The sequence below is a fragment of the Eulemur rufifrons genome, chromosome 2, assembly GCF_041146395.1.
Source record: "Eulemur rufifrons isolate Redbay chromosome 2, OSU_ERuf_1, whole genome shotgun sequence".
Lineage (NCBI taxonomy): Eukaryota > Metazoa > Chordata > Mammalia > Primates > Lemuridae > Eulemur > Eulemur rufifrons.
In genome coordinates this window covers 30462089-30488395 of record NC_090984.1, presented here as the reverse complement: position 1 = coordinate 30488395, position 26307 = coordinate 30462089, and the positions used below count along the sequence as shown (strand labels likewise).

Here is a 26307-nt window from a genome sequence, read left to right as displayed (position 1 = left end):
GTAGGTCTGGCTTCAGACGGAGAAGGCAATTAGTGACTACCTGGTGCGTCTGGGAGCCCCAAAGAGGAGATTTTGGCCTTGAAAGCATGTCCCACCATTCCTCCTAATTACAGCATTGTGTCTAGAATATAACCCCTGGCCCCTTACCACCTTAGGGACATGGGACAGTGCTCCCTCTGGCAGAGGGAGGAGGGGCCGGCACGTGAGTCCTCCCTGGCCTGTGCAGATGGCCCTCCCACCACAGATCCAGATGTGGAGAGGGTGTCATCCCTACGACCCTTGGGCCTCAGCCCTGTAACTGAGGTCCCTGAACTCCTGGGGAGCTCAAGATGCTTCTCTTAGTTTCAGCCTCCTACCTTGAAGTCCCCAAACACCTCTGGTCTGCCAGTAGGCCATTTCATTGGCCACCTGCCTGCACATGGCCTGGGGTTGGGGTGACAAAGCAAAGCTTCTCCTCACAGATGCAGGGGTGGTGGCATCCTTGGCCAGCAGCACCCGCTCCTCTCTCCAGCGCTCAGCCTGGTCCTCACAGTGTGGCCACTGCTTCTGGCCTGCTCAGAGACAATGACCCATGCTTGTCTCTGCTCTGCCCTGCTGCCATCCAGAAGGAGCACGTCACAGGGGTCATGAGCCAGGGGGCACCTCCCTCCCTTCCTTGGGCACTAGGGGCCTGTGCAGATTAACTCCAGGCCCAGCCCTGCAGTCCTTCCAGGCTCTGAGGGGCTGGGCACTAAGGATTGGGGGGCTGCCTTTGTGCCCCGAAATCACCTCCCTAATAGTGTCATGCCAAGTACCTGGAGCTCCCTCAATACTTTCCGGCAGGTCTTTGCCCTGAGAATTCGGTGAAAGCTCTTTGGAAGGCAGTTCCCTTTCAGCACGGGCCACTCCTCAGGGCTAACTCCCCTGGGTCTCCCTCCTGCCTTCCTTCCCTCCTTTCCCGATTCTTGATCCAGCAAACCCCTCTGAGCACCTCCTCTGACCACAGGCTGGGCCAGGCTCAGCGGCAGAGAGACAAGCCAGGTTCAGTCCCTGCCCCCAGGGCTCACTGTAGCAGGAAGGAGGCAGCCCCTTCCGCAGTTACAGGACCACAGGGTAAGTTCCCGCTGGACAGACGCCCTTAGTGAGAACCAGGGCTTCCAGACCTCCTGCTGGCAGCCTGTGGGGGGCAACTGTCCTTCATCCAGGTTTACGGTCTTAGACCTCTCTCTGGGTTCGCAGGGGTCAGGACACACTCTGACCCATTTGGCCGCTGCCTTCACTCGTGCTCTCATTGCATCCAGCAGGGTGGCTTGGCTGCCAGCGAGGGAAACCTCCCTTGGCTAAGTTCAGGAGAGCAGGATCTTACTGGAAGGCCTTGGGGAAGGCCAGAGCACCTGGCTGCAAAGGGACAGGGGCCCCAGCAGCAGGAGCTGTTCACAGTCCCACTGAGGCCACAGGCAGAATGAGTGTGCTCAGGACTCCAGGGCTCCAGGCCAGAGTCGGACTGACTCTGTGTGGGTGACATGTGCCTACCCCCTGGTCAGGAGAGCACAAGGCACTTTGATGAACAACACACTAAGATGGCCCACAGCAGGGGGAGGGGTAATTCCCCCAAGAACAAGAACACTAGGTGTCACTTAAGAATAAGGGGACAAGGGCAGCCCAGGGCCTGCTGAAGTTCTTGAAATTGTTTGGCTGCTGGGGGTGCTTGGAACCTGTGGTTAAGCCATGCCCTGGGGCTGTCCCCAGCTCCCTGGCTTCCAGCCTTCTGTCCTCATCTGGTACCCAGTTAATGTCTCTGCTCAACCTGGAAACATTTTCTTAACAACAAAATAAAATCATAGGTTAAAAATCTCGAGCTGTAAAACAGCAGATGACGTTGTGTGGGCAGCTACCCAGAGGACATAGAACGCACGTCTCCTGAGTGGGTGGCCTTATAAGGACAGGTTCAGGAGGAGAATGGGCAGGAGGGAGGGCCACCCACCAGGGGAGTGTGAGGCTGGGCTGGGGGTGGGTGCCCCACCACTGGGCTGGGTGTGGAGCCCGCAGGGGTGCCTGGCTAGGACCCCATTCCATGGGGGGAGTTGGCAGAGCGCAACCTCCAGAGGCCCTCACTGGGCCAAAGCCTGCCTGACCCTCCACCTCCACTGTGTCCACCAGCACAGGCACCGACCTGCTCTCAGCTCCCTCCAGGGCGGAGGCGTTTCCTGTGCTCCATCCCACCTTCTCCACAGCTGGTAGGGTGTGCAATAAAGGTTTGCAGGGCGACAGAAGCAGTAAATGAATGGCTCTTTGGTGGCCGTTTTGGCTCATCAACTGGGCTGCAGCACCTGGAACTCAGGGCAGCTTCTTCTCAGAGGGACCAGCTCAGGCTGAGTAGGTGCTTAACAAAGGACGTGGTGGTTGAGTGGGCAGTGCCCTTGCGTAGAGCTAAGTGATCAGTTTTTGCCCTGCTCAGGATCACCTTTGTCCCCAACATGAAGGCACACATACCCCAAACGCCCTCCAGATAGTGCCTGTGGCAGGCTTTCACTCCTGCTGAAGACAGAGTGTGTGTGACAGAGAGGGAGTTTCTGGGAGAGTCTTCGTTGTTTAAGATTCTTCTAACCTCATCATGTGTAGGAACAAGGGCCTGGCCCTTGGGATCAGGGCGGGGCAGGGGGGCAGCGCCAGGAGGTCCTGTACCGAAGAGGGGCTCTGGAAGCCTTCCCCAAGCCCTCATTAGGACAGGTCCGTCCCTGAGCTCCCTGAAGCCCCAAGTCCTCCTCTCAGTGGGTCTGACGCAGAGACAATGGATCGTCACCCGTTCCCTTCGCCAGCTTTTGCTGTGCTTGAAACCCTATCACTTATGAGCCATTATTCTGAAGTGGGCACTGCCTTCTCCCAAAGTCCTCTTTTAAAAGGCAATGGGGCCGGGTGCGGTGGCTCACGCCTGTAATGCTAGCACTGTGGGAGGATGAGGCAGGAGGATCACTTGAGGCCAGGTGCTCGAGACCAGCCTGAGCAACATAGCAAGACCCTGTCTCTAATAAAAAATTTTTTAAAAAAATTAGCTGGGTATGGTGGCAAGTGCCTATAGTCCCAACTACTTAGGAGGCTGAGGCAGGAGGATCACTTGAGCCCAGGAGTTGGAGGCTGCACTGAGCTATGATGGAGCCATGGTGCTTCAGCCTGGGCAACAGAGCAAGACCCTGTCTCAAAAGAAAAAGAAGGCAATGGTTTCCCCGCAGAGGTCAACAAAGGAATTTTTCAGTCTCCAGAGAGAACAGGACAGGGCAGCTGGAGGTCAGACTGCGGTTAGGGGAGGCTGAGAGGGGAGGAGGGTCCCGGATAGGGAAGGGGCGCCTGACTTCTCCACATGATCTTCGGAGGCCAGCTGTGACCTGAGAGTGTGTCCCCCTCCTCCATGCCCAGAGTGGAAGGGTCAGGGCTGAGAGGAGCCTCTGGCAGCCCCTCAGCCAGCCCTGCTCCCGGTGCCAGGAGATTGCTGTCAGCTGCAGAAGGTTAAGCCAAATCGAAGCAAGAGCAGCCAAGGCTCCTACCAGAGGTGAGAGATGAGTGGTGCCAGCTGTATCTGCTCAAGCCGCCAGCGAGGGCCAGCGAGGGCCCAGCCGTGCCCGACTCAGGGAGGGGCTGCCACACCTGCACCGCAGCTATTAGAGTAGAAGCTCAGAGGGCCACACGGGGGGGGGGGGGGTTGCTCTGCTGTCCTTCTGTCCTAAAATAGAAATGTCCCTTGTATTATGCAAACACAAGACACAACAAAACTCCCTTACGTGATTGCCTGAAATCCCGCCACTAGTCATGTATAATTTGGGGTTAAGCAGTGCCTCTCTTTTGGTAGGCTGCCTAGTGGCCCCCCAAAGACGTCCACATCCTAATCCCTCGGACCTGTGAATATGTTACCTTCTCTGATAAACAGGACTTTGCAGGTGTAATTAAGTTAAGGACCTCAAGATGTGGGATTATCCTGGATTAGCCTGGTGGACATAAGGTAATCATGAGGGTCCTTCTAATACAGAGGTGGAGGGTCAACTAGACTGAGGGCACATTCCCTGGGAAGGGAACACACAAAGAACCCGTGGTCTCAGCCTGAAATGGCTTAGGAGACATCCCTGCTGTCAGTTGGGAGGTCTTTTTTCTTTTTTGAGACAGAGTCTCACTCTGTTGCCCGGGCTAGAGTGAGTGCCGTGGCGTCAGCCTAGCTCACAGCAACCTCAAACTCCTGAGCTCGAGCAATCCTTCTGCCTCAGCCTCTCGAGTAGCTGGGACTCCAGGCATGTGCCACCATGCCCGGCTAATTTTTTCTATATATATTTTTAGTTGTCCAGATAATTTCTATTTTTAGTAGAGACGGGGTCTCGCTCTTGCTCAGGCTGGTCTCGAACTTCTGAGCTCAAACGATTCACTTGCCTCGGCCTCCCAGAGTGCTAGGATTACAGGCGTGAGCCACGATACCCGGCCAGTCGGGAGGCCTTTGTCAACCTGCTGGCACTGGCCTCTGAGGGAACATGATGGGGACACAGAAGAGGAGATAGAGTATAGCGGCCAGAAGGGAGAGCATGAACCGAGACAGGATGTTCTTCATGCTACACGCTTGGGCCAGGCCTCGGTGTGCTGCATGGAGCCAGGACACTACCATCCTCCTGGCCTCATCTCCAGGGGCCACCTTGTCCAGATCACTCCTTCAGGTCACTTGAGTGTGTCATCTGCTATTTCAAGAAGCCACCAAGGCAGCCACCTGACCCTTAATATTAGCTGTAGAGATTGCCCTTCTCCCAGGCAGCACTCCCAGAATCTTCTGCTCCAGCCACCTTCTTGAACCCTGCTGACCAGAGAGGCTGAGTCAAGCGTGGACAGGTTCTCCTGGATTTTCCAAGTTGGATTATAAATGCTGAAGATTTGTTGACCATAACAATGATGAGGACGATCAGAGTAAAGGCAGTAGTGGTTATGGGATGGGGAAGGGTATAGATACGTATAAATAAGTAAATAGCAACTAGATACCATACCACAGGCTTCCTGTGTGCCATCCCACTCAATCATCACAGTTGGAAAGTTTCAGCGTCTGAGTTTTAGAGAAAAGAAACTGAGGCACAGATGGGTTATGTGACTTTCAAAAAGTCACACAGCTAGCTAGTGATAAGGCTGCAGTTTCAGCTCAGATCTGATTTCAGAGTCCCTGCCTCTAACTACCACACTATTGTGCCTCATAAAAAATATTTGAAACTAATTTTCCCATCTTCTCATTTTCAAGCAATAATTTTCTTTTTTCTTTTTTTTTTTTTTTTTTGAGACAGAGTCTCACTCTGTTGCCCAGGCTAGAGTGAGTGCCGTGGCGTCAGCCTAGCTCACAGCAACCTCAAACTCCTGAGCTCAAGCGATCCTCCTGTCTCAGCCTCCCGAGTAGCTGGGACTACAGGCATGCGCCACCATGCCCGGCTAATTTTTTCTATATATATTTTTAGCTGTCCATATAATTTCTTTCTATTTTTAGTAGAGGTGGGGTCTCGCTCTTGCTCAGGCTGGTCTCGAACTCCTGAGCTCAAACGATCCGCCCACCTCGGCCTCCCAGAGTGCTAGGATTACAGGCGTGAGCCACCGCGCCCGGCCACAAGCAATAATTTTCTAAAAATGGAAAGGTTTGGAGCAGGTGGGAGAAGGATGGGAGTAATGAGCGGGTGAAGGCCTGCCAACCGGTCAAAGTGGCAAACTGAGGCCAGATTGCCTTATCATAAACATAATAGCTGAGGACCTAACATTGCATTTTAGGAATTAAACTTTAATGTTGCTGTCTTTTCCAAGGGTAGTTTTATTTTGGGCAACAGACACATGACCAGCTTTATGCCATCTTGCCCATTTTCTCAAATAGTTTTGCATTGCCTGCATGTTATTCAAAGCAAATTTTAAGGCCAAAGAATATTTTTAATGTGATTTCAAGTTAGCGGGCATTGAGCTTGGTGGGGTTGAAGCCCTGAGAAATGTGCAAGTTTTTGTTTGTTTTTTTATAGGTCTGAGCTCCAGGTCCAGCCCTGTTTTCAGGGTGGAGGGGCCGAGAGGTTTTGATTCTGTGTTAATCGCCATCGGTCCTTGCAGAGGGCCAGCTAGGAAGGGCCGGGGCTTCGGTGTCTTGGGCTCTGACCTCTGCTTGCCTGAGTTCACCAGCCCTCCAGAAACAGGTCCCTTCAATCCTTGGGGGCCTCTAAAGGATAGACCTGGGGTGACTGGAGACAACTCTGGTCCCCACCTCCCTACCCCCCAAATGAGGAAAGACTGACATAGGACCACAGATTGTCAGAGCAGAAGAGGACCCAGATTGGCTGGTCCTGAGGGTCACACACGCTGGCCATGGGCCTGTTACATTGTGAAGAATCCCCAGAGAGCTTCCTGCATGAAACAAAACAGATTCCTGGAGGCTGCCAAGTTGAGCTTTCTGAATCAGAATATCCGGGGCTGGAGCCGGGGACTCTTTAACAAACTCCCCAGGGACTATAATGGATAGCAGCCAGGTCTGGAAACTTTTGACCTTGTCAAATCTCAGAACTTTTCCTGGGGAAACTGAGGCCCAAAGAGGCCTTGAGCCAGACAGGAGCAGACATAAAATCAGAAATCAGGTCTTCTGACCTGCAGTTCCATGTCCTTTCCACACCAAGACCAGGTTCCAGCAGGACTCAGAAGAGCTGTCCATCATTCAGTTGTTTTAATTTTCTTAACATCAAAGGTACTAATGCATACAGTTTAAGAGTCAAATACAGGTTGTTTTACAAGGCTTATATGAAAAACACAGTTCCTTGTCCTGCTCTCCCATCTGAGCCCCCCAGAGGCAACCACCTTCAACTCTTTCCAGCTGATTCTTTTGGTGTTTACTCCCCCTTGGCATTGTTTGCGTTTTCATACTGAATAACGTGCATCGCTTTGCTATTCTTACTTGGTTTAATAATACAGTTAGGATGGATTGCCAGGTCTGGCCCTGGACGGGGATGCCCGGGCGTTGGGGAGTGCCCAGCGGTCACTGCGCACAGGCCACCAGCTCCTCCAGGGCCTGCTCTCGGCGGTTGCCATGGACCAGCAGCACCTCCTTGATCCGGTCCTGCTGGAAGCCCATGTCGCTGAACTGTTCCCAGAGGCGCAGGAACTCCCCTGCCTGGGGAAGAGGAGGCAAGGAGGGCGCTGGGGGCTCTAAGAGGCCTGGCCTCAGCCCTGGGGAGCCCCCGCGCCCCAGCGCCTGCTGTGCCTAGTCGCAGCAAGCTGTGGTCCCCCCTGCCAGGCCAGGTGACATGATCCTGGGAGCACCTTCCTTTCCCAAGGAAAGAAAGCCCAGCCTGGCCAGGGGCTCTGTCCCAGCTGCACTGCCACCCCTCCCGCTGGGCGCTGTGCTCTGGCGCTGGGGCAGGAAGAGGCAGGTGGCACATCGGTGCCCAGAGCGTGCACAGCCTGGGAGCTGTCTGTGCCCCAGACACTGCCGGGGGCCCACGACACAGCCTCTGCCTGCCTTTCTCCTCTGACCCCGGAGCTGGAAACTTCCCCTCTGCTCCCTCTTTCCTCCTGGGCATGTCACCCACTCCTCTGTCCCCTCAGCCTCTGTGAAGAACTCTGCCAGTTGAGACAGGATTCCAAGCGTCTATCGGGCACTTAGAATTTACTGTTGGGCACACACCTGCATGCATTCTGGGTGGGCGGCAAACTCCCTGAGTAGAGAGTTCAAGCATCTTTGCGCTGCCCGTGGCTCCTATCTGGGTGTCTGACAAAGTGGACATTCAGTAATACCTGCCGTGTTGACTCAGTTAAAGAAAACAAAGCCCCCTCTCCCCTCCGCCTCCTGTCTCCCTTCTACCTCTTCCAGTTCTTCCTCTGTTCCTCCCGCCTTCACCCATGCTTCAGCTCCCTGGCCGGCTCCTTCTCCCCAGGGCGGGGCAGGCAGGCCTTCTCCTGCGGGGCCCCAGGCTGGCTCTGCCACCAGGGTCGTGCAGCACCCTCAGCCCTCCCGGCCCCTGGGGCCCTGGCAGGAGGCCCTGCTGACCTGGCTCTCGGAGAACTGGAACATCTCCATGGCCTCCTCCACCAGGCCTTCCTCATAGCCCTGCCGCAGCAGCCGGTCACAGGCGCTGAGGTAGCTGAGAAACTGGGCGGGAAGGGGACAGAGAGGAAGGGGTGGTGAGAGGAGTGTGGGCAGCAGGCGGGGCGGGCAGGCTCACTGGGCAGCCCACCTCATGCAACCAACAGAAGAGGAACAGAGGCCTCTTCTGACAATCTGGGGACAGGTGGACAGTGGGTCCTCACCACCTGTCCCAAGCTGGGGGCTGGGATCCAGGAACAGGGCTGTCAGGGTGGGCTAGGGTGTCCACAGAGCCTAAGTAGGGAGCAAGACAGGGTTCAAACAAAGGTGTCTCACCTGCCACCCCAGGTATTCCTGCACACCTGCACCACCCACTCGCCCTGGCCTGTTCTCCCATCCACACTCGTGCACCCCCACCCCACCCCCAGACAGCTCTGTCATCTGGGACTCCCTGAGCCCCTAGGACGCAGCAGTCCTGTCCCCGTGCTGGGAAGGGCTGCAGGCCTGAAACCTGTTAAAGTCATCAGGGGCCACTTTACCCTCAGGATAATGAGCTGCCTCCTTGCCGGGGCACAAAACCCTGCTCACCTGCCCACAGCCTCAGTTCCCCCTCACCCCCGCCAGGCATCTGCATATGCGGCCCCCTCAGCCAAGGCCCCTTCCCTGCCCCTCAGTCCTTGTCCCCTGTGCTTCCCCTGCACAGCTCGTCTCACTTCGTAATTGCTTCTCTTAAGCTTTCTCATCTCTCCCACCCACCAACTTCTCCCTCCATGAGGGAGAGGTTGTGTCTTGTTCACCACCGTGTCTCCGGCACCCAGCATGGCGGGTAGAAGCAGCTCAATAAATGCATGCTGTGTTTATAAAATGAAGGAAGAACTATATCAAGGAACTCTCAATGTAGTGGGGGAGATAAACCAGATACGGGACAACATCAGTGCCAGGCACATCAGAGCAGGATTTATGGGGACTGGGTGCCAAGTGAAGGCTCCAGACGGTAAGAATTATGGATGTGCGTGCAGAAGGAACAGGTCGGGTTTCTGCAGACCTTCAGAGCTGGGCTGAAAGCATGGATCACCTAGACTAATCGTTTTCAAACTGTTTTAGCTCCTCAACTGCTTGTCCAAGCTCAAGGAAGCTTCAATAATAACAGGATAAGATCAGAGCTGCTTTGGGAGAACTGAGGCCAGGGGGCATGGGAGCCTGGAGTCCGGTGCTGCTGCCTGGAGGTACTGCCCACGACACCTGGACCTTGCTCTGAGGACATTCTGAAAACCATTCATCTAAGCGCTCCTTTCACAGTTGAGGAAGCTGAGGTCCAGGCAGGGCAGGTGGCTTGCCCAGGGGTGCAGGACTAAGGCCCAGATCTCCTGCCTAACCTCTTAATGCCTTGTCCATCAGAGGCAACAGCTGCTAGAGGAGGGCTTTGAGCCGGCGCTAGAGGACAGGGTTTTCTAAGGGAAAACCTTCACCTTCAGAAGGAGGGCAGGAAGGGCAGATGTTGGATGTTCTCTTCACCTTGTGACTCACCCACAGCAACGGCTCTCAGCCTCAGTGCTCACTGCAGCCACCTCTGAGTTTTAAAACTACTGATCCTGGGCCTCACCTCCAAGGGTATGATATAATTGGTCTAGGGGCAGACTGGGCCTTGGGATTTTTATAGCTCTCCAGGTGATTCTAGTGTGCACCCAAGGCTAAGAATCACTGAGCAGGGACAGCTGACCTTGGGCCATGCCAGGCTGGATGTCAGAACCATCTGCAGATCTTTTAAAATTATAGGCCCCTGGGCCCACCCACTGGGACCCTTCAGGATGGGGCCTGGGAGTCTGCATTTGTTAAGATTCTGCTGCTTAGCCAGCCTTGTGGCAGGAAGGAAGGAGTGACGGACAAAGCTTCTCTTCTGTGTCTCTTTCCTCTCTTGGACTTTAAGGACCCTGTCTCCATCACCTGATGTCCTCCCTCCTGGGCCATCTGTTGTTTATCTTGGCCAAAAAGGATTTACTGCAGTGTGTGCCTTTCAATGGGAGAAGGAATCTGAACCCAAAAGAGTTGCTCAGTTAATGGAACTTCATAGAATGGAAAGAAAAACTTATTTGGTGGGGGAGGAGAGATGGAGCCTGGTGCCCGACTGCCCACTGGGGAAGAAGGCCAGCCAGAGATCCAGGGGGCCAGGCAGGTGGCCAGTCTATATCTGGAAACACAGTGTTCCCAATGCAGTGAAATCCTTCCAGCCCACCCGCTGGGAGCCCAGTGCCCTGTGCTGCCTCTTACTGATCTTCAGACCAGTCCACCGTGATGGCCTGAGACCGCAGCCTTGTCACAGGGCCTAGAAGGACTGGAGAGACATGTCAGAACCCCACTGTGCACCTGGCCCTTCACAGCCCTCCTGGCCAGCTTCCTAGCCAAGGCCCTGGTTTTTCAGTGGCAGCGTAAGGTAGGAGCAACTTTACATCTGCTCTTAAATCTCCTATCAGCCTGGAATGATGTCCTAGGAGGTTCTCACACAGAAAATGAGAGAAAAAGCACTGTGCAACCAAGATGCAGAGTTGGACCAGCCTGGCCTGAACCCCAGTGCTGCCATTGACTGGCTGTATGAACCTCCCTGGCCTCAGTTTCCTCATCTGCAAAGTGGTCAGGAAAGTATAATAATAGCAACCAGCCGGGAGCGGTGGCTCACTCCTGTAATCCCAGCACTCCGAGAAGCCGGGGCAGGAGGATTGCTTGAGGCCAGAAGTTTGAGGCCAGCCTGGGGGATAGTGAGACCCCCACCTCTACAAAATATTTAAAAATTAGCCAAGCTGATCTTTCTGTTAAGGCACCTAATGGGTGTGGTGCACGTCATCTGGGAGGGTGGACACACTTGAAGTTCTGCCTTGGGTCGGGCAAAGGCAATATACATAACCTAAACATTTGTACCCCCACAATATGCTGAAATTAAAAAAAAAAAAAAAAAAAAAAGCACCGCAAAGGGGAATGTTACATTCAGGAGGAAGGATGGGAGTGCAGGCAATGGCATTCAATGTCACCTCCTGACCCTCCTGCTCACAGTCAGTCCTTCCATGCCTCCCTTTTGCCTACTGGATCATCGACCGAATTCTCAGCCCAGCCCTCAAGGCACCCTGGTCTGCCCACAATTCCCCTTGTCTTATTCCCCCCAGCCCGCCTCATGCACCTTCTCCTCCAGCGAGACTGCTCAGATTAGGGCCTCCCAAACACTTCCTTCCTGCCTCTGCTCCTTTGGTCACACTGTCCCTCCTGCCTGGAATGTCATCTCTTCGCCTTCCTTCAAAGTCAGATCTTATCTATTCTTGAAGTCCAGCTCAATGCTTGCCACTTCAACAAGCCCATTTCTTTTCTTTTCTTTTTTCCAGCTGTGGGAATGTGGTTAATGAAGCCTTTCTTGATCACTGGAACCTCCTTGTGGTAAATTGAGAATGGCTATAAATTCTCTGGAGTCCCTCCCATCAAGAGGTGGAGCCTGTTTTTCCACCCTTTAAATCTGGAAGCAAAGTGAGTGAGTATGGCGGTGAACCCTGTAATCCCAGCTACTTGGGAGGCTGAGGTGGGAAGATCACTTGAGCCCATAAGTTCAAGAACAGCCTGGGCAACATAACAAGGCCTTGTGTCTTTAAAAAATAAATAAATCTTGTATCTTTTGCTGTTCACAAAAAAATTAAAATTAAAAATAAATAAATAAATCTGGGATGGTCTAAGACATGCTTTGACCAATAGAATAAGGCAGAAGTGACTGTGTATAGTTTTGGCCTAGGCCTCAAGAGGCCTTGCACCTTTCACTCTTGCATGCTTGGAACTAAGTGGGCTAGCTTGCTGGAGATATGTGACCCCTGACAAGTGTCACCAACCACTGGACTGAGAGTAAGGTCATCTTAGACCATTTAACCCCAATTGAGTTACCAAACTACCCATACGAGAGACCCCAGGTGAGATGAGCAGAAGAGCCAAATAGCTGAGCCAATCCCAAAAATGCCAATCCAGAGAATCATGAGCAAATAAATTGTTTTTATATTAAGCCACTAAGTTTTGGGGTGGTTTGTTACACAGCAATAGATGACAGAAACACCCCTGTAGCCCTCATATCCCTTCTACTCCCTAGCATCTTGTCATTAGCACCTTTTTAAAGGCACTTTGGAGGTCTTCACTCCCCTGCAGGTGCTGTCACATTCTTGGCTTATATTGAGGATCAAGATCTGCTTCCAAACATCAGAGTGACTTGGAGTGCTACCCTCTGAGGTCACCATGAGTGTCCACCATTCTTCCAATAGAGTAAACTGTTCAAGAATAGAACCTGGTGTGATAGACTCTATAATGTACCTTCCAGATACCCCTTCGTTGAAGGACTTATTGCCCCAAATGCTGAGAACTGGGAGATACCCTCCAGGGATCTCCTTAACTGCAGAGATCCACTTCTCCCATGCAATGCCTGATTGAGGCAGGGGAATAAAGGCCTGACCATCTCAGCCCCACTTAGGACAACTCTGAAGGCCACAGATGCTCCAGAGCTGTGGGGTTGGCTGACGCTGTCACTGGCCCGCATTACTGCTCAACTTCTCCCTCTGACCACTGCTGCTTGGTCCCCTCCCTTCCACAGGAGTTGATCCCAAGGGCCTCCTTACTCCTGCATGCCAAGCTCCATCTGAGTCTGCTTTCTGAGGAACCCAGCCCACAACACTAGTTTTTATGTACCTTGGTTTTCCCAGTAGCTCCTAGCTATATATAAACACCCAGGAAGTGCCCAAGAAATACTCTTGACGAGAGGATGGATGGGTAAATGAAAAGGGAGAAAGAGGGATGTGGGTATGAATAAACTATTTGTTGAGGGAAGTGGTTAGAGCTGCACCATCCAATATGGTAGCTACTAGCCACATGTAGCTATTTGAATTTAAATTTAAATTAATTACAATTAAAATTTAAAATTCAGTTTCTCAATCACACTGGCCACATTCCAAGTAACCACACCTGACTAGTGGCCACTGTTTTGGACAGCACAGATAGAAAACATTTCTTTCATTACAGAAAGTTCTGTTGGACAGTTCTGGAGAGATTCTTGATTGTCCAAACTCCAGTCCCCCTGTATTTGGGGCAGGGTTCAGGACAGGAGTCGAATGCTAAGACTTCTCAAGTGGGCATGGGGAGTCCTGATAAAATCTTGTGGAGGAGGCAGCATTAGGGTCTAGAAGCTTATAAACCCTCCTGGTTAAAGCCAGGCTGGGGTTCTGCCTCTAGAAGGAAACAAAACTTCAGGTTAAAGATGAAAACCACGTGACCACTCACCTGGCTCCAGCTTCACAGCCCCTCAGCTCCGGGTCCCCCACTCACCTGGCTCAAGCTCTGCCTCCCTGTCTTCTGCAGAGCCACGATGGCCCTTCGCAGGGGATATCCCAGGGCGACCACTGGCCCGATGAGGTCCTGTTCCTCTTGGCTCAGGGCGGACAGCAGGTCAGCCGTGGCATCAGGGTGTGATCTGTGTGTGTTGAGAGGCTGGGGTGCCTCCCCAGGAGGTGGCAGGCAGGTGTACGGGCTGAGGGACTGAAATTCAGACAGGCTGGACATGTCAGTTATCACAGGAGGTGACACCCAGTCAGGCTGGACATTTTTTTTTTTTTTTTTTTTTGAGACAGAGTCTCACTCTGTTGCCCGGGCTAGAGTGCCGTGGCGTCATCCTAGCTCACAGCAACCTCAAACTCCTGGGCTCAAGCAATCCTCCTGCCTCAGCCTCCTGAGTAGCTGGGACTACAGGCATGTGCCACCATGCCTGGCTAATTTTTTCTATATATATTTTTAGCTGTCCATGTAATTTCTTTCTATGTTTAGTAGAGACGGGGGTCTCTCTCTTGCTCAGGCTGGTCTCAAACTCCTGAGCTCAAACAATCCACTCGCCTCGGCCTCCCAGAGTGCTAGGATTACAGGCGTGAGCCACCACGCCCGGCCAGGCTGGACATTTTAAAAGGTGCCTTTGGGTACCCCTTTCTATACAGAGTAAGAGCTGACACTGTGGAGGGCATGGAGTCCTGCAGACCCTGCTCCCCACTGGTTACTCAGTTTACTCATCTGCAAGACGAAGGCAACCACAGAAGCTACCTCCTAGAATTGATATGAGGCTTAAATAAGACTGTGTGAGAAAAGGGGTTATCAAGGGTCTGGCACACAGAGACTGTCAGCAAATGCTAACATGTCATCTGTTGCTTAGAACACCCTGCAGAAGGAATATGATAGGTCCATCCTATTATCCCATTTTACAGATATTGAAATGAAGGTTCAGAGAAGTTAATGACTTGATAAGCAACATGGGCTTGGGACCTGAACCCTATTCACAGGAATTTTTTATCCCACAACTTAGTGAGGGGAGGCCAGGGGTGGATCTTCCCAGCCAGACCCTCCTTCTTGAGTTTGGCTGTGCTGGGGTTTGGCAGGGCATGGAGCCGGGTAGGAACTGGGCACCCCCCACCCCCTCAGCTTTGGTGCTAGAGAGACCCAAACAGACCCTGGATTAAGCACGGTGGCTTGAAGGCATTTCAGTTTGTTTAGCCAACCCATCTCCTGTAGGAAGCCCCCCTCTGCTGGCCCTGAACATTTCACCCTGTCCCCTCCTCCCAAGGAAAGCCCAGCTGCTGCCCTGGCTCCTAGGCCGGAGTGAGTACATGAGGGATATGAATTCCCACCCATCCCCCTCTTCTCAGGGGTTTCCCTGCCGTCAACTTGCCCTGGGCTCTGTCCATAGCCTCCAGGGTGGACAATAACCAATTGTAGGAGCTTAGTCTACTCTTGTATCCTTGAAAAGATTCTTAGCCACCCTCTGCCTCAGTTTCCTATCTACAGAATACTGTCCCATCCCTCCCACAGGGCTGTTGCTAGAGTTGAACTAATCTTGACCCAGGAAGAGCCTTTCCAGTATCAATATCTGGTCTTTGATGTCGGCAGTGCCCGTCCAGCTCACAGAGCCTCTCCTCCTCCACCACATTTGCTCTAAACAACTGCGGGAAGCGTTGCTGGCACACTTCACAGGCAGAGAAGGGGTGGCTCAGTGACTTGCCTAAGCTCACACACCAGTGAGGAGGAAAAGCCAGCTCTCAACTTTCTTCTGTCTTTTGGATTGAATTTCACCTTGGCCTTACTCTGCAGCATCTCCTGGGCTGCTGCGGGGCTGCCAGGGGACAGAAAGCCATGCCCAACTGCCACCTTCTGCTACTGAGCCTGACCCACCCCCATCTGCTCTGGATCCAGGTTTTGCGGAGTCTGATACTCATACAATTTGGAAGAGATCTTTTAAAGAAAAAGGACAATTATGAATTTAAAAAATTAGGTAATATTAATACAAGACCTTGGAGGGGACAATGTGAGGGGCCTTAAACTTCTTTGTCTTCAGTTCTGCTCCCGGCTGGCTGTTCCGGGTTCACCTCCTCCATCCTGAAGCCTTCCCAGCCTGCAGCAGCCCTCACTTATCCATCTCAACACCCACCCCACTATTCAGTGCAGGGCCTTGTCCCACACCCCCTTGGCCAACTCTCTTTGCCCTGGGGTTTGACCTTCTCTGTCCCAGCCCAGTGTCTGGCAGGAAGTGACTGTGCGGTGGGCACTCCTTGACAGAGCCTCCAGCTCACCAGCCTGCAGCAAACCTCTCCGAGCGGGAATGCCCTGATTTCAGTCGCCGTCATTCAACATTCGTTCACGGAGCACCCCCTATGGGTCAAGTCTGCTCTGGGAACAAATTTGAATTGCGATCCAATCCCCGCCCTAAAACTCAAATTCCAGTAGGAGAGACAGACAGGTACTAGATAATCACAATCATTGTGACAGGCGCCCTAATAAAGGCTAAAGGCAAGGCAGCCACGACGGGAAACGGAGGGACTGGGGGCCTCTGAACAGGGAGCATCTAAGCAAAGGGACGCGGGAAGGACAGAGCTACAGGGCCCAGGTGGGAGCAGGCAAAGGCAGGAAGGAGCATGAGGAGGAGGGGACGAGGCTGCGGGCCCGGCTGGGGACCCAGATTATGGGGGCCTCGGCTGCTGAGCTGCGACCCTAGAAGGGCGGGCGGCGTCCTCACCACGACTGTGGGCTCGTGGCTCCGCAGCGGGGGCACAGCGCCGGCTGTGGATGGCCGCGGGGCCGGCTCGGAGGCGCTGGGGAGCTGGGGCGCGGGACCCGGGGGTGTCATGGGGCCGGAGCAGAGGCTCAGCGCCCGGTGGCCCCGGAAGCGGTGCAGGAGGGCGCGGGGACGAGCGGCCAGCCTGCCCTCGGAGAGCCGCCGCCGCGCCCCGGCCAGCTCCGACCTCAGGCCGCGCAGCACGTCCAGCGAGCCCAGGCTATGGCCGGGGCCGGAGCTCGCCGGGGAGCCGGGTTGGGGGTCGCAGGGGCCCGGCTCCTCCTCGCTGGCAGAGGAGTCTTCTTCCTCGTCCTCCCCGTCCTCCTCCTCTTCCTCAGGCCACTCCTGGGGTCCAGCCTCCGGGTCTTTGATTGCGGCAGGCTCAGGCGCCAGCCCGTATTCGGGGCTGACCAGCAAGAACCAAGCCGGAGGGGCTGATGCAGTCCCCGGGTCACTGCACTGGTATGGGCAGGGTCCCCAGACGGCGGCCTCCACCCAGAAGAGCGCCCTCCTCTCCAGGCTGAAGTCATGCTGCGGAGAGAAGGCAACGACATAAGGCCGGCTGAGGGGGGCAAACCAGAACCCCAGGGGCGCATCCCTAATCCCCGACCTGGGGCACCCTGTTCAGCCAAAGACTGCCTAGGCCTGGACTGCTTCCGATTCTGAGCCCCGGGCACCCATCGCAGCCCGCACCCACCCTCGGTTTTAGCCAACACTGTGGTCGATTGATATCAATGACAGTTTAATGGCAAACTCTGGCATGAAGGACAAAGTGAGAAATTAGAATGAAGTGTAGTGGAATCCAACATCTAAATCCCTTTGCCATTCAGTTTGTGGTTAAACAACAGCTGCTTAAAAAATTCTCCAGTAAAACTTGTTGTTAGCAAAGAAGCTTTCACGGGAGCCCAGTACTGTTTGTCACTGAATAGTCAGTCACCTTGGAGATCGTCGAGGGCGGCCAGGCACACAAACCTCCCTATGGAGTAATCCCTGACCCCATACCCTTTCTGCTATCCCAGGTTCTTTTGGGGCCCAGGAAATGTGATAATCGCTAATCTTTGTTGAACTCTATCTACTTAGTATGTTCTACTGTCATTCCTATTTCCAGATTATGAAAATGAGGCTCAGAAAATTTCATTTGCTAGCGGACAGGTTGGTGGTGAGTGGCGGAGCTGGTATTCCTCTGTCCACCTGACCACAGTGCTTTCTCCACTACTTATCAGGCCACCTAAAAAACCAATCTGGAGTCCACATAATCTAACTTGACAGTTTATAAAATGAGGCAAATAAAATATTCCTGTTTCCTACCTTTAAAACTAAGAACATAAAACATAAAACTCCATTAAAAATATAAAAAATTTTTGGCCGGGCTCAGTGGCTCATGCCTGTAATCCTAGCACTCAGAGAGGCTAAGGGGGGAGGATCGCTTGGGGTCAAGAGTTGGAGACCAGCCTGAGCAGAAGTGAAACCCTGTCTCTACTAAATAGAACAATTAGCTGGCTGTGGTGGCGTGCATCTGTAGTCCCAGCTACTTAGGAAGCTGAGGCAGGAGGATTGCTGGAGCCCAGGAGTTGGAGGTTGCAGTGAGCTATGATGATGCCACTGCACTCTACCCGGGGTGACAGGGTGAGACTCTGTCTCAATAAAAAAAAAAAAATAAAATAAATAAAAATGTAAAAAAAATTAAAGGCAATTTGCTGTACCATGGCCAGTTAAGAGAGAGAGGCTCAGGGAAGTGGTGTTTGGGAGTGGGGGACAGGTAGGTAGAAAGATAGGCATAGACACTTGAGACACTTAGATCATAGGCACTGGCCCCTCTGACCCCAACAGGACCCCGCCTCAGAGAGAGGAGCATACGGTAGCTGCTCCAGTGGGACTCCTGCCTGACGTCAGGGACCATGTCTTATTCTTCTCTGTATCTTCAAGGCCCAGGGCAGGCCTGGCACAGAGTGAACATTTGTAAGCATGTGCAGAATAAATGGCTAGGGAAAGAGATTGGAACAAAATAGGAGGTTTGTGAAGGACAGAGGAGGGAAAAAGACAACTTCAGAGCTAACGAGGCATACTTGGAGAGAAAGAGCCCAAGAAAACAAGAGACAGCCAGTGGGTCTTAGAGGGATAAAAAGACACAAAGACCCAATAAAATACCAACACTTGATTTTGGAACTATGCAAGATGATTCTAAAGTTCATATGAAAAACAAGGCTAGCCAGAAAAACTCTGGGGACAAAAATATAAATAAGGGTAACTGGCCCTACCAGATGTTAAAATATATTATAAAACCTCAATAATTAAAACTATGGTACTGGCACAGACAGACTAAAGGTACGTAGTAGAAAGTCCAGAAATAGATCTTAAAATATATGGGAATTTAGTATATAATAAAGGTGGCATCTCAAGAAATAGGAAAAGAAGTCATTGGTCTATAAATAACGTTAGCTAGCTAGAAAAAAAAAGTTGGATCCATTCTCACACTGTACATATATACAAAAGGATCAACGATTTAAATGTATGATATGAAACCATAAAAGTACTATTAAAAAACAAGAGAGAAACCTTTATAATCTCAGGAGGACAAAGCCTTTCTCACTTTGGATCAAAATTGAGAAGCCATTTTAAAAAAAGATAATTCTACTACACACACAGACACACGCACACACACAAAATCTGCATGGCAAATACATTCCTAAGGTCAAAAGACAAGTAACAAACTAACACTCACGTCACAGACAAAGGACTAACTTCACTAATACAAAGTGCTGAGAAATAGATAAGAAAAAGACCAACAGTCCAACAGACAAATGGGCAAAAGATACGGCAGTCCACAGAAAAGAAAACACAAATGGCTCCTAAACGTATGAAAAACTGCTAAACCTCACTCATCAGGAGAGAAAGGCAAATTAAAACTACACTGACCCTGCATCAAGGACAAGAGACAGTAAGAGAAACATAAAAAAGAAAAAGGAAGAGAAAATATCATAAAAAAGGACAACAATAAAGAAAACAACCTGCACTGAGATCCCACTTGCTTATTATCCCTTGGCATATCCAGTCTGCTGACGCCCTGTCGGGGCGCTGGGAGGAAAAGGCACTCTTGCAATGCCAGCTGGGATGTAAGTCAGCACAGCCAATGGAGGGCAGTTTGGCGATGCACTCACACAAATTCAAAAGAACATTTGCATGTAGTCATGGTTCCCCGCAGTATTGTTTGTAATGTCAAGACTGGGGACAAGGGGGGTGGGGGAGGGGATGGGGGTATGCCTACACAATGAGTGCATTGCGCACCGTTTGGGGAGTGGTAACATTTGAAGGTGCTGACTCGGGAAAGGGGGGGTGGGGAAAAAAATATGAAACTATTGTTTTTAACTTGCACTGTTCACTTAATAATTTATCATGAATATTTCCCATATTATTTCATATCATTGTACAAGAAATAATGTATACATTATGAGGACATACTGTATCTAACAAGATATACTGTTAGACTCTTTGATTCTGTAAAATAAAAAAAAAAAAAAAAAAAAAAAAAAAAAGACTGGGGACAACCAAAATGTCCATCAGGAGGGGACTAATTCAATAAAATATCATATATCTATATAATGCAATACTATGCAGTGAAAAACAAAATTGAAGCAGCTTTCTATGTACTGATATAGAAAGATCTTAAAATATATTAAGTAAAAAAATCAACAATATTATATATAAAATATTACCTGTTGTATAAGAAAGGAGGAAATAGTTGTATTTGCTTATATATACAAATAAGAATCTCTGGAAGAATGCATTAAAAATGAATAACAGGTCACCAGGGAGGGGGTGGAGGTGGGGAACAGGGCAGATGGGAAGGTATCAGGGGGAGGCTTTTCACTCAACCAGGGGTAGGCAAACTGCCTGTGGGCCAAACTGACCCCACCCTGTTTTGTAAATAAAGTTTTATTGGAACACAGCCATAACCACCCGTATTGCCTATGTCTCTTTCTCCCCACAACAGCAGAGTTAAGTCATTGCCACAGAGTTTTACTATTTGGCCCTTTACAAAAAAATGTTTGTCAACGTCTGCTCTATACCATTTTACACACATATGTAAAAATTTTAAGTTTAAAACCACAAAAAAATTAAATTTTTAAAAAAGGAAATTAATTAAATGGAAACTATGAAAACAAGAGGCCTATTGAAGCTTTAACTATGGAAGGAAGGGCTTCTTGGGAAGGCAACAGGGCAGAGGAAATGGACATGGGCTTTGGGGTTTGACAGATTAGTGCTGGAATCCTGGCTGTGTCATTCATAAGCCATGTGGCCCTGTGGGTCACTTGGGCGGGAGCTTTGGTTTCCTGAGCTGTGGTATAGGAATACTCACCTTCTAAAAGGATCATCATGAAAAAGGAGAGAAGAGCAAATGTATGAAGAGCACCTAGCACAGGCCTGGTCCACAGTAGATAAATAAATGGTAGCTGTTTTTTTCCCTTTAGGCCACTGTGTATTGATCTGGTAATCTAACTACTGTCTATAACGTTGTTGTGGGGTAACATCTTTCAAGTTCCAAATGCTGGGAATACATCCTGGTGAAGCTACAGGATTGACCAGGGGAGGCTGTAAATCATATTTGGAGTCCCCTGCTTTTCTATTTGTTAGTTTGGCCCAGCAGTAAAAGAAATGGAGGCCCAGGAAGGGAAACAGGCTCAAGGGAAACCAGTTGCCCACCCCAAGCATAGGGGGCAGAGCCAGGGTCAGCATGTGGGCATGGCCTTGGCAGAAAGTTGTCCATTTCTGCTTCTAGGAAAAGTAACCTTCAGAATAGCCTCTTCTCAGCGTGGCTTGAGCTCAGCAGGGAGGGAAAAGCTGTGATAATCCACCTCTACTGCAGGCTTAGTAAAGCACGTTCCCCTTCTCAACAACAAAAGCCGTGTGTGGGAATATGAGCCCACAGCACAGGCTGCCAGGGAGAGTGAGAGCTCCTGCCCCACAGAGCATGGGTCCCTGGACATTGTGCTCTGAGCTTTACAAAGCTTGTTTCCGTTCTGGAAACCCCGGACCTGAGGAGCCTCAGCGCAACTCTAGGGTCTGCAGATGAAGCAAAATTGCACCGTCTTCCCGTGCACCGCCAGGCCACCCAAGCTCCTCCACCTGCCCCTCCCCAGGTCTCTTCTTGATGGACTGATCTCTGCTTCTGACTTCCCTGCAACAGCCACCCCTTGCCTTTTTTTTTTTTTTTTTTTTTTTTTTTTTGCCTTCAAACCTTACCTGCCCTGTATCTCTCATATTCCAGTCCTACTCTTAGCTAGTATGAAATGACCTGGAGTCAGGATCTGGGTTTTAGTCTTATCACCACCACTACCTTTGAAAAATCATTTCTCTTCCCTGGGCCTCAGCTTCCTCATAGGCAAAATGAGTGAGAGCCAAACCAGATTCGCAAATTTTTCTGCGAAGTACCCTGTAGACAGTGCAGAGTAAATATACAAGAGTCTGAGGACCCAGCCCCAAGGGGCCAACGCCAGCTCCAGCTCCTTGCAATATTGTTCTTTGATTTTCTTAAATTCATGCAAATTTTACATCCTACCCCATGATATATCTGTGTTATAATGTAAATGCAATAGGTTTCCCCCCTAAATCTTCAAGTAAACTTGAACCTTCAGGAAGTTTAATCACTTTTATCCTGAGGTCACTTGTGATATGACTGCATTCCCTGGGAGTGTGCATATCCCAGTGTGTGGGTCCCTGAGGTGTATCAGGGCCACCTCCAGGGCAGATGGGCTGTGGGGCTGTGGAATAGTAATCCCTTCTAATGCATCCCACGTAACTGTCTGCATTTTAACAGGGGATTCCAGAGACAGTGTCTGAGCCCAAAGAAATGATTCTAATCGTGGAATTTTAGACATGGCAGCAGGCTGATAGGGAAGAGAGGAATTGGAGCATCCTTGCAATGACTTTCAGTCACTTCACGGGGGCAGCCTCCCAATTATCCTAAGCTTAAAACAAGACCCACTAAACAATCCTCATCACGTAGCCACCAGCCTTCTTCATGAAACACATTTTCCTCTATTGGGTTATTTCCAAACTCTATAGACTGTATAACAGGCCTAGCTGCCCTTTAAAATCAAGGAACAAGGCTCCATGGAGCTCAGCTTCAAACCCACAGACCCAGGAGGTAGACAAAGACACACTTACCATGGAACCCAGCAGAAGCTCCCTGCAGGCTAGGACACTGAGCTCTGGCCCAGGGAGAGGTTCTGTGTCTATCACAAAGCCCTTGGGCACCTTGAAGGGAACACCGTCGAGGGCGTTCATCCTGTCAGAGGAGTGTGGAGACGGCTGAGCGGGGCTGGGGCAGGTCACCTGGTGGCAGGGAGAGATTGTCAAGTCCCCAGGACCAGGCTCAGGTCTCAAATGGCCTCACTGCTGTCCTGTGTGGTCACTTAGCTGAGCCCCACACAGCTGGAAAGGAAAGGTGTGCTGCATAAGGGAGGAAATGAATAAAAACAAGAGCATTCACACTGACAGGAATTGACACTTTCATATTTAAGTCATGATCTAGACCACCGTTTTCCAAAACATGGTCCACAACACTAGTTCTAAAGCATTGCATCATAAGAGTGGTCATCCAAATGTCTAAGAAACAAATAACATCAATTTACATAAACTCTTCCAGAGAAGAAGAAAATAAGGAATACTTTCATTCTTTCTTTCTTTTTTAGAGACAGGATCTCACTCTGTGGTTCAGACTGGAGTACAATAGTATGATCATACCTCACTGTAACCTCGAACTCCTGGGTTCAAGGGATCTTCCCACCTCAGCCTCCTGAGTGGCTGGAACTGCAGGCATGTACCACCACACCTGGCTAATTTAAAAAAAAATTTTTTTTGTAGAGATGGGGTCTTGCTATATTGCCCAGGCTAGACTTGAACTCCTGGTCTCAAGTGATCCTCTAGCCTCAGCCTCCCAAAGCACTGGGATTACATGCATGAGCCACCATGCCCAGCCTGGAATGCTTTCTAACTCATTTGAATTTTAGCATAACCTTGATACCAAACTTGACGAGAAAATTAGAAGCCAACCTCTCGGGAACGTAGATAAAAAAATAATGACATAAATAATTGTTTCACGCCTGTAATCCCACCTCTCTGGGGAGCTGAGGAAGGAGGATTGCTTGAGACCAGAAGTTCAAGACCAGCTTGGGGAACACAGCAAGATCCTGTCTCTACAAAAAATAAAAAAATTAGCTGGGCATGGTGGCGCATGCCTGTAGTCCCAGCTACTCTGGAGGCTGAGGTAGGAGGATCGCTGAGCCTAGGAGTTCAAGGCTGCAGTGAGCAATGATCACACCACTGCACTCCAGCCTGACCAACAGAATGAGACTCTGTCTCTAAAAAATACTTATGGATGGAATAATACAATCCTGACAAGTTGAGTTTATTCTAGGAACGACAGATTGGCTTAACTCTCCAAAGTCAATCAATGGGAATAAAGATAAATATCAACAGAATAAAGATGAAAAATTATAGTTACATATCTCCACAGATACTTTTTTATGCTTTATAAAATCAATATCCATTTATGATTTTAAGAAACAACAAACAACCCCTTTTAGCAAATTTGGAACAGAAGGGAATTTCCTTAACGTAAGAGTATCTCTAAAACATCTATAGCAAACATCCCACTTAATGGTGAAATACTGAAAGATATTCCCAAAATTGGAAATGAGACAAGGATGTCTCCATCATTTCTTCTGTTCAACATTGCACTGGAGGTACTAGCCTGTGCAAAAAGGGAAGGAAAATAAAAAATAAGGATTGGGAAAAAAGAAATAAAGCTATCATTTATAGATGACATTACTATATGAAGAAAATCCAAAAGAATCTATGACTAAAACTCTTAGAATTAATATGTTAATTTGGTAAAGTCATTGAATACAAGGTCAATATTAAAAATCAATTATATCTCCATGTACAAACAATAAACCATGTAAATAGTATCTTCTAAAAATTTCATTAGATATTTACATTTTAAAAAGATACCATTTGGCCGGGTGTGGTGGCTCACGCCTGTAATCCTAGCACTCTGGGAGGCCGAGGCGGGTGGATCGCTCAAGGTCAGGAGTTCGAGACCAGCCTGAGCAAGAGCGAGACCCCCGTCTCTACTATAAATAGAAAGAAATTATCTGGCCAACTAAAATATATATAGAAAAAATTAGCCGGGCATGGTGGCGCATGCCTGTAGTCCCAGCTACCTGGGAGGTTGAGGCAGTAGAATCACTTAAGCCCAGGAGTTTGAGCTTGCTGTGAGCTAGGCTGATGCCACGGCACTCACTCTAGCCCGGGCAACAAAGCGAGACTCTGTCTCAAAAAAAAAAAAAAAAAGATACCATTTATATTAGCATCAACTACCTAGGACTAAATCTAACACAAGACCTCTACACAGAAAACTATAAAATGTTAGATTAAATGGAGGAACACACCATATTGAAGGGCTGTAAAATTCCATATTTTAAAGATATCAATTCTCCCCAAATTGATTTATAGATCCCATGTATTAAAATTCCATCACATTTTGGGGGTATAATTGGCAAGCTAGTTCTAAAATTAAATGAAATGTAAAGGGCCAAGGAAAGCCAAGACACTCTTGAAGAAGCAACATAGTGGAAGACTTAAGTCCAGAAACAGATCCACACATATTGGGATCCTTGATTTATGACAAAATTGGCCCTGCAGAGCAGTAGGAAAGGGAAGATATTTTTGATAAATGGTTCTGAATCAATTGGATATCTACCTGGGGGAAAAAATATCTTAACCTCTACCTCACATCATACACAAAAATCAATCCCAGGCAGACTATAAATCTAAATGAGAAAGGTTAAATAATAAAACTTGAAGACAAAATGAGAGTCTATATTCATGGCCTTGGAATAGGCAAACATTTCTTAAGTTGCAAAAGGGACTAACCATGAAGGAAAATACTGATAAATTGTATAATATTATATTAAAGTTGAGAACTTCCATTCTTCAGAACACACCATTAAGAGCACAACAGAACAAAACAACAAATCACAGAGTGGGAGAATATATTTGCAACACATCTATCTGAAAAAGGATTTATATCCAATATATACAAAGAACTTCTACAAACAATAAGAAATAGGCTGTGTGTGGTGCCTCACGCCTATAATCCTAGCATTTTGGAGGCTGAGGTGGGAGGATTGCTTGAGGCCAGGAGCTCCAGACTAGCCTGAGCAAGAGAGACAACCCCTGTCCACAAAAAATGGACAGATTAGCTAGGCATAGTGGCACACGCCTGTAGTCCCAGCTACTTGGGAGGCTGAGGCAGGAGGGTCACTTGAGCTCAGGAGTTTGAGGTTGCTGTGAGCTATGATGATGCTACTGCACTCTAGCCGGGGTGACAGAGTGAGACTCTGACTCAAAAAAAACAAAAAAAAAAAAAAAATAGGTAAGAGATTTTAATAAGCACTTTACAAAAGAGAATATCCAAATAGCCAATAAACATAGAAGTTGTATATCTTCTTTAGTCATCAGGGAAATGCAAAATAAAACAATGAGACACCACTATACACACATACAACCATGAATGGTTAAAATGGTGTGATGAGGATGTGGAGGCCGGGTGCGGTGGCTCACACCTGTAATCCTAGCACTCTGAGAGGCTGAGGCGGGCGGATCGTTGGAGCTCAGGAGTTCGAGACCAGCCTGAGCAAGAGCGAAACCCCGTCTCTACTAAAAATAGAAAGAAATTATCTGGACAACTAAAAATATATATAGAAAAAATTAGCCAGGCATGATGGCACATGCCCGTAGTCCAAGCCACTCGGGAGGCTGAGGCAGAAGAATCACTTGAGCCCAGGAGTTTGAGGTTGCTGTGAGCTAGGCTGATGCCATGGCACTCTAGCCTGGGCAACAGAGCATGACTCTGTCTCAAAAAAAAAAAAAAAAAAGAAAGAAAGAAAGAAAAAGATGAGGATGTGGAACATCTGTAACTCTCATACACTATTGGTAAGAAAGTCAATTAGTGTTAGTCAACAGTATCTACTAAAGCTAAAATCCAAGAATTAAAAACTCATTCACATATCACTTCTTGGCCTTTTGGCTAAGATCAAGTATAGTATCTGTTCTTAGTTTAGTCATACAACAGCCAGGAATTTGATTTTTAATGTACTTTAAACCACAT

At 49.5% G+C, this 26307-nt stretch overlaps 1 protein-coding gene and 1 pseudogene across 1 annotated transcript; one reads left to right on the top strand and one right to left on the bottom strand.

Moving 5' to 3' along the window:
• Positions 1-6650: 6650 nt before the first annotated feature.
• On the bottom strand, positions 6651-22583 carry UBAP1L (ubiquitin associated protein 1 like). The gene is made up of 5 exons (XM_069458887.1): positions 22299-22583; positions 16095-16664; positions 13370-13579; positions 8000-8101; positions 6651-7123 (listed from the first exon to the last, which is right to left on the bottom strand). The coding sequence occupies exons 1-5, from the start codon at positions 22416-22418 to the stop codon at positions 6989-6991; spliced, it is 1137 nt and encodes a 378-aa protein (XP_069314988.1). The 5' UTR covers positions 22419-22583; the 3' UTR covers positions 6651-6988.
• A 3623-nt stretch (positions 22584-26206) lies between these two features.
• LOC138380955 (U2 spliceosomal RNA) lies at positions 26207-26307 on the top strand (annotated as a pseudogene).